Source organism: Sinocyclocheilus grahami, unplaced genomic scaffold (genome assembly GCF_001515645.1).
Source record: "Sinocyclocheilus grahami isolate Dianchi unplaced genomic scaffold, SAMN03320097.WGS_v1.1 scaffold17.1, whole genome shotgun sequence".
Taxonomy (NCBI): domain Eukaryota; kingdom Metazoa; phylum Chordata; class Actinopteri; order Cypriniformes; family Cyprinidae; genus Sinocyclocheilus; species Sinocyclocheilus grahami.
This window is the reverse complement of record NW_015505196.1, coordinates 1,606,934-1,615,823: the sequence shown is the minus strand read 5'-3', so window position 1 is coordinate 1,615,823 and position 8,890 is coordinate 1,606,934. Positions and strand designations below refer to the sequence as shown.

The 8,890-nt window shown below is 37.6% G+C and overlaps 1 protein-coding gene across 1 annotated transcript in view; it reads right to left on the bottom strand.

Moving 5' to 3' along the window:
• LOC107551995 (N-acetylgalactosaminyltransferase 7-like) overlaps nucleotides 1-3,934 on the bottom strand; it is a 17,376-nt gene extending 13,442 nt beyond the window's left edge. The window contains exons 1-2 of the mRNA XM_016233808.1: nucleotides 3,302-3,934; nucleotides 1,762-2,210 (exon numbers count right to left, since the gene is read on the bottom strand). Of these exons, the coding sequence (XP_016089294.1) occupies nucleotides 1,762-2,210; nucleotides 3,302-3,427 (575 nt within the window). The 5' untranslated portion in view covers nucleotides 3,428-3,934. The remainder of the gene's footprint in view (nucleotides 1-1,761; nucleotides 2,211-3,301) is intronic.
• Nucleotides 3,935-8,890: the final 4,956 nt, after the last annotated feature.

Here is an 8,890-nt window from a genome sequence, read left to right as displayed (position 1 = left end):
AAACTTGAGTACATTTTTTTTTTCTTTAATAAAAACTGTAGTCAAACACATGCTAAAACAAGAGAGGATCATCCGCAGGGGCTTCGCTAGTGGGGGGAAAAGGGTGACAGAGTGCATAGGGCCCAGAGTTCTGAGGAGGCCCGCGATCACCTACTTGCCATCGGGAGCACCGGGACATTCCAATCAATTAGTGGGCCGAATCCGATCGCCGAAACGAGGAAGAACTCCCCGATATTAGGCACTGTTTTTACATTACAGTGCATGCGAAACCGCATAAAGCAAATACTCCAAAAGTGTGAAGCAGCGCTACCCGATGCATCTGCGCATCAAAGCAGAGCGAGATCAGTCACCCGCACAGCACTGATGAACTTGAAGTTATTAACACTTTACAAATAGCCTATGTGTTGGCAGAAATGTATTATAAATGTTACTGTTATTACATATTGGGGAATATTTTTAATTTTATAAAAGATGTTTTGTAGTTTCTTCATGTTTAGTTTTTTTTTAACGACAGATTTTATAGTTTATTATTACTTATTTATTTTAAAAACCATATAACCATTGTAATGAGGACCAAAGGGAGATTCACCCAAAAATGAAAATTGTCATTTACTCAACATCATGCCATTCCAAACCTGTATGAATTTCTTTCTTCTGTATTTTTGTCCATACAGTAGAAATCAAGGGTAACCAAAAATGGTTTGGTAATTACAGTGCATGCGAAACCGCATAAAGCAAATACTCCAAAAGTGTGAAGCAGCGCTACCCGATGCATCTGCGCATCAAAGCAGAGCGAGATCAGTCACCCGCACAGCACTGATGAACTTGAAGTTATTAACACTTTACAAATAGCCTATGTGTTGGCAGAAATTTATTATAAATGTTACTGTTATTACATATTGGGGAATATTTTTAATTTTATAAAAGATGTTTTGTAGTTTCTTCATGTTTAGTTTTTTTTTAACGACAGATTTTATAGTTTATTATTACTTATTTATTTTAAAAACCATATAACCATTGTAATGAGGACCAAAGGGAGATTCACCCAAAAATGAAAATTGTCATTTACTCAACATCATGCCATTCCAAACCTGTATGAATTTCTTTCTTCTGTATTTTTGTCCATACAGTAGAAATCAAGGGTAACCAAAAATGGCTTGGTAACATTCTACAAAATCTTCTTTTGTGTTCAACAGAAGAAAGTCTTTTGGAACGACATGAGGGTGAGGAAATTATGACAGAATTTATTAGCAGTAGCTTTCCAGCAGTCTAGCTCAAAATCAATGCTTTACTGTCAAGTGCTTTTATATGTGACATTTGTCGTAAATTCAGTAATATCCATCAGTATTCGTTTCTGTCCTGTTTTATGTATTAATTTATTTACTCCAATTGAAGGCCCTATGACCCATCAAAACATTCAAGGGGGAATTTGTGGGCCGGATGGGCTCGATTTGTCCAGGGATAAATTTTAACCCCAGTCCAGGGGTTAAAAAAAACAGTACTCATTAAAAAAAAAAACTGTAAAAAAAACTTTACTACCCACACCACATGATTTTGAGGGGGCCCCATAGCAAATTCAGTGCACAGGGCCCAGAAATCCTAGCGATGGCCCTGATCATCCGGTTAATATCTTGTGAAGCAAAAAGCCTTTAAAAACAAAATGTCCAAAAACCCAAAGTTACCACCATACCCACATTCTCCCCTCACACACACCCAAATAATACATTCACAAATCAGAATGGCCTGCGTCCTTATACTCACTCTTCATGTCGCAAGTCGCCAACGGTTCGATCCAGAGAAATCATGTCACTGGCTACCATATTAAAACCGAATTCCTTGATGCTGGCCTGAACAGAATCTTTGTACTCCGGTCCCAGTACGAATGCTTTGCTGCCCTCTCCCGGTCCACCCTGGACCCCCTGAGGCTCAGGTTCCTTAGGCTCAAAGTTGCCCAGAACTCCTTTCTTCAACACAGGTTCACTAAACATATTGGTGTGAGGCTTGAAGGTGATATATTGCTTCTGGATGACATTCTGCTGGTTCTGGGCTTTGAATGCAGGGTTTGGCTTGTCAACATTTTTCTGGCGGATAGACTCTAGATCGACCTCAACTCCTTCGACGTGGGGCCAAGGAACAACCGGCTTGAACTGGTCAGCCATGTCATTGTTGGGAAGGTTGGGCTGCAAGAGTTTATCTGCATCTCGTCCTGCCTATGAAACGAGACAAATATATGAGACAAATTGGTGGTTATAAAATTCTAAAAAATATAATTTTATATATATATATATATATATAAGAACCCATTATGCAAAACATAACCTAAAGAGAAATGAGTGAACAAAGAAGAGACTAAGTACAAATAATATATGCTCTGTGCAAATAAATCCAACGTTAACTACAATGTCAGAATGACAAGCCAAGGTAAACCAGGCAGCTGTTACATCTACTGACAGAAAGCTGTCAAGTGTGCCACGTGTCAGTGTGCACACACACACACTTGCATTTCTATGCAATCTCTTGTGAAAGTAGAGAAGTGTGTCTTATTGGGTGTATATTCGTTAATGTCGAGCTGATATTCGGCCTTTAATTCAGTCGGCAAGCACATCGACCCCCCTATTCAATCTCGAAGACCCCTTTAGTCACTGAAACAGCAAACCACCTAGAAAGACCACCGGAAATAATCATATTTTACTTGAAAATATCTGCTTTTTTTATGTGATTTTACATAATTGATGCGTGTCTCAAATGAAGAACCAGTAACGTTAACTACAATAATGACCTTCCGGGTTTTCACTGAATTTGACACTTGTGAGGATGTAGAGAGCGACATTTAGCTCTCCGTGCTAGCAGCTTACAGCCATATCTGTGTGTTTTAGTTCATTTGAATGGAAATGCACATTTAGTTACATTTCGGGATAAATATAAACGTCTGTGTCTGTTACAATTCATCGGTCAGTTCTCGCTGCTCATCTCCATGACAACCGCAGCAGTTAGCATGCTAATCATCAAGCTAGCCGAGCCTGCTGAATACTAACACACTCAGGGAGGCTGACATTAACAGCACAACGAAAACACTCAGGTATCAAGATAACTCAAGAACATTAAAGCGATACTTTACCAGTACGCCAGCAAACGGGTTATCGTCGACTCCATTCGGTGTCAGCGAAGACCAAAGCAAAACCAGCCCCGTCATCAAGCTAGCCGAGCCTGCTGAATACTAACACAGGGAGGATGACATTAACAGCACAACGAAAACACTCAGGTATCAAGATAACTCAAGAACATTAAAGCGATACTTTACCAGTACGCCAGCAAACGGGTTATCGTCGACTCCATTCGGTGTCAGCGAAGACCAAAGCAAAACCAGCCCCAAAAACGTGCCGATGACCAGTAAACTTCGAAGGATGAATCCAACTTTTAACCTCATTTTGGAAAATCAGTTGACAAATAATAAGAAAGAAAGAAAAAGGGGAGCCAGCACAAATACATAAACACTCCGCAGCCTGTATGGCTACATCGATTCGCTCCCTCTCACTCTCTGTTTCTCAGTTTCTCTCTCTCTCTCCTTGCTCCTTTATTCAGTTAAACTCCCACTGTCCTCTTTATGATTGAGTCACGAAAAGACAGTGATACAAAAAAAGCCAGCAGTTGCGTGCGTGCGCCACGCAGCCATGAGATCTGAACACTACACACACGGATGTGTGAATGAACACACACGGACATGCAGCATGATTGATCGAAAACAAAAGGCCCGTCGAGTCGAGATGTGCGGGGCGGTGACGTGTAATGGAGACTTCCACAAATGTTGCTGGATAGGCGTCTACGGGCACAGCTATTGCAAAAGACTTTGTGCCACGCACGCATTAATGCTCTTTTGTTCCCGGAGAGACCGAGAAAAACGACTGTTGGTTCTGTGGGTGACCTTAAATTCTTGTGGTAACCATCTGGTATAGGTTATAAACAGAGCTGGGCAGTAACTGACTACATGTAATCTGGATTACGAAATCAGACTCCAAAAATTAAGTACTTGTTTTTAGATTTAAATTACATTTTAAAATACTCGTAATCAGACTACAGTTACTTTTATGGGTTACATGATTATTGTTTACACGATATCAATAACTGATTGATTTTTCATCTTTTAAATGAAATAGAATCTCTTCTATCCCGGAAAGTCTTCTAGTTTTGTGGCCATTCAAACAGAGATCAGTCATTAGTCAGGTAACTACACAGCATTTGACCACTGGATTTACAAAAATCATGTCAGGATTTGGAAGTGTTTCAACTTTGCATCAGCTACTGATGAACAGTGTTGGCGGTAGTAACGCATTACAAGTAACGCGTAATCAGATTACTTTTTTCAAGTAACTAGTAAAGTAACGCATTACTTTTTAATTTACAAGAGAATATCAGAGTTACTTTTTCAAATAAGTAACGCAAGTTACTTTTCTCCCCCAATTTATTGACTGACAGCTCTCCTGTCCCCATGTTTAGAGAAATCAGATGTTACTGTAGTTCTAAAATAAATATGAATATGCATTAATTCATCTCAAAATCAAAAACACATTCAGTATTCCTCAAAATGAACAAAAATAATGGAGCTCAGAATATGATGCAAACCTGCAATAATTAAATGTTAAACAACACAAATATCCTTTATGTATTTAATCCCATTTTATTAACCAGTTATTAAAACTTACGCTATATAAGTCTATTTTCAGACATAGTACTTACTTTTATTAGGTTTTGCATTTGTATATGTATTTAGACATCAAATAGTACATCATCATGGATGATTTGTAGATTGTACATTACAAATTGTTCTGTATTTTCGAATTTTCCCATTAATATAGCAGTAATTTTTGGACTGTGAAGACCATGTGCGACTATTTAAAAAAATATATAATTTAGCCTTTTCTAATCCTTTTTTATGATTTTGTCTGTGTGTGTTCATTTATCAAGTGTCTAAATGACTGAAGACCAAAAACTCCTCCTCTTCCTGAAGACATCTTCTACCTATTTAACTTCTACCTATTGAAATTGTAAACGCAATCAAATGCAAGCAAGGCATAAAGTACAAAATTGCAAATAAATTAGGGTGATCAGGGGCCGTATGTATAAAGCCGCTCAAAGTAAAAGTTTAGTCTTAAGTGTGTCAAAATTCTAAGAATGACGTAATTTTACTCTTATTCCTAGACTTAAGAATGAGAGTGATTCATAAAGGTTCCTAAGTGTTAAAAGAGGTCTCAGCTCCTAAATTATTTAAGAGAGCTGGAGAGGTCTCCTAACCTAGTTAGGAGTAATAAGATGGTAGCAAAGAGGAGACGACAAACACTTTCCAGCGAACATATATTGGACTTATGATAATATGGAGTTGATAAAACGATACAAACTTAATTGTAAAGATCAAAAAGTTTTTTTGGTTTTTTTTAACTGATAAAGTAAAAAATGTCAATGCTCTAACAGCAGAAATGAAAGTTGTAATACATTTTTTTTGGCTGGAAAATTGGAAAAATGCAGCAAAGCACTGGTGATGACACAGTAGGCAGGTTCTTACAGATTGTGGCACTAACCCCACCAAACACAACAGTGTTAAATTCAAAAAAGGGGAAAATAAAATCATATACCATGTATAGCCTGTATACCTCTCTATAGGGCTGTGTTTTACGCATTTGCTTGTAAGTCTATTTTCAGACATAGTACTTACTTTTATTAGGTTTTGCATTTGTATATGTATTTAGACATCAAATAGTACATCATCATGGATGATTTGTAGATTGTACATCACAAATTGTTCTGTATTTTCGAATTTTCCCATTAATATAGCAGTAATTTTTGGACTGTGAAGACCATGTGCGACTATTTAAAAAAATATATAATTTAGCCTTTTCTAATCCTTTTTTATGATTTTGTCTGTGTGTGTTCATTTATCAAGTGTCTAAATGACTGAAGACCAAAAACTCCTCCTCTTCCTGAAGACATCTTCTACCTATTTAACTTCTACCTATTGAAATTGTAAACGCAATCAAATGCAAGCAAGGCATAAAGTACAAAATTGCAAATAAATTAGGGTGATCAGGGGCCGTATGTATAAAGCCGCTCAAAGTAAAAGTTTAGTCTTAAGTGTGTCAAAATTCTAAGAATGACGTAATTTTACTCTTATTCCTAGACTTAAGAATGAGAGTGATTCATAAAGGTTCCTAAGTGTTAAAAGAGGTCTCAGCTCCTAAATTATTTAAGAGAGCTGGAGAGGTCTCCTAACCTAGTTAGGAGTAATAAGATGGTAGCAAAGAGGAGACGACAAACACTTTCCAGCGAACATATATTGGACTTATGATAATATGGAGTTGATAAAACGATACAAACTTAATTGTAAAGATCAAAAAGTTTTTTTGGTTTTTTTTAACTGATAAAGTAAAAAATGTCAATGCTCTAACAGCAGAAATGAAAGTTGTAATACATTTTTTTTGGCTGGAAAATTGGAAAAATGCAGCAAAGCACTGGTGATGACACAGTAGGCAGGTTCTTACAGATTGTGGCACTAACCCCACCAAACACAACAGTGGCCAAACGTGATGTTTTAATTATTTTTTTATGACCCCACATTTCACTTAAACCGTTAAAATACAAAGGACAAAAAAACACTGACCAGTGTTGCCAACTGCGTTCATTTGAAAGTAGCTAAAACTGGTCACTTAATGTTGCTAGATGACCTCATAAAGGCGAGTTCATTGATCTATATTCATATTTATATAGATCAGTGAACTCGCCTTTATGACATCATGGGAGAGTCTCGGAATGTAGATAACGTTTGTCCAAGATATTGATTTTGTTGGTAGGTTTTTGAAAAAAGTCTCTAAAGGGATGCGGAAGTCACTAAATCTAGTGACAAAATCACTAAAATGGCAACATTGGCACACTGACTACAACATACGTTATTTACATTTCATTGGTCCTCTTGTTTTTGCATGTGTTCATAATTTCTTTGTATGATAGCATGTCCAAAAATTATGACCGCACAATTTGGCTTGTTTCATTGCATTATTATCACAAATAAAACAACTGACTAAGCAACTATGCAATATGCTTACAAAATCTTGCACATTTTTTTTAAATTAAGGATGAAAATATGTCAAATTTCCTATCACTTTTGGCCACTACTATATGGCAGTTTATTGAATTTTCAACTGACTGCCAAACCATACTGCAAAAACAAGCCACTTTTGTGAAGATTGTGGTGGGCTTTCCTGGAGTTATTGGACCCACTGATGGAACTCATGTTCACATCCTTGCTCTAACTGTAAATGAGGAGACATACCATTAAACAAAGCATTAGTAATAATTTGTGATAATTTTGCACAATGCAAAATAGTTGGACATTAAAAATATTGATTTTAGTTGTCAAAGTTAAGTGAATTGTTTTATTACTTGTAAATTGGCTGCCTTAAGTACTAAAGTGCATCTTCTTCTTGAACACGTCGAGGGTGGGGGGCACATGTTTACATGTGCTTTGTGACTGCAAGGGCGATCAGATGTCATTACTGTTTCCCTGTAGCACTGTGTTAAGTGTCTTACATTATGGACATTGCAGTTTATTGCTGTGGTCACATCTACAGTCCTGTCACAGGACTATGGCATGTTCACACAGGTGATCAGGAACCGGCCTAGACATCTAGTCAGAGTCAGAGTCAGTCCCCTGGAGTTTTAAAAGCTGTTCCACAGGTGCACATGCAATATTTGTTTGTGGTTCATTGACCTAGAATGAAAAACATTGTTTATACCCTTTCTAATAAAGATCTGTACAGCTTATTTGTATTTTATAAAATTTGCTTTCAAATTGGGACGTACAATGCATCTGTAACTTTTTCCACATTTTGTAATGTTACAGCCTTATTCCAAAATGAATTAAATTATTTTTCCTCAAAATTCTACAAAAAAAAATACCCCATAATGACAACGTGAAAGAAGTTTGTTTGAAATCTTTGCAAATTTATATATATATATATATATATATATATATATAAACATTTAAAAAAAAGTCTCATTTACATATGTATTCACAGCCTTTGCTCAATACTTTGTTGAAGCAACTTTGGCACCAATTAGAGCCTCAAATCTTTTTGGGTATGATGCGACAAGCTTTGATCATCATCATTTGACAATTATCTGCCATTTGTCTCCTCGCCTCTTCACCTCTCAAGCTGTGTCAGGTTGGATAGGGGCAGATGCACATTTTCAGGTTTCTCCAGAAATATTTGATTGGGTTCAAGCTCAGGCTGTGGCTGGGCCACTCAAGGACATTCACAGAGTTGTCTATAAGCCACTCTTGCTGTGTGCTTAGGGTCATTGTCCTGTTGGAAGGTGAACCTTCTGCCCAGTCTGAGTTCTGAATGCTCTGGACTGGGTTTTCATTAAGGCTATCTCAATATTTTGGTTCATTGAGCTTTTCTTATACTCTGATGAGTCCCTCAGCCCCTGCCGCTGAAAAACAGCCCCACAGCATGAGGCTGCTACCAGCACACTTTACTTTTGGGATGGTACTCTGCAGGTGATGAGCAGAGCTGGTTTCCTTCAAACATGCTGCTTAGAGGTTCTTCAGACCAGAGGATCTTGTTTCTCACAGACTGAGGGTGCTTTAGGTGCTTTTCTTTTTTGCAAATTCCATGTGTGTCTTCACTGAGGAGAGGATTGAGTTTGGCCACACCACCATAAAGCCCAGATTGGTGGAGTGTTGCAGTGATGTTTGTCTTTCTGTAAGTTTCTTCCATCTGCATATATGATCATGGAGCTCATCTAGAGTGACCAGCTTCTTGGTCACCAGTCTAGACCAGGCCCTTCTCCATCAATTGCTCCATTTGGCCAGGAGGCCAGCTCTAGGAAGAGTCCTGGT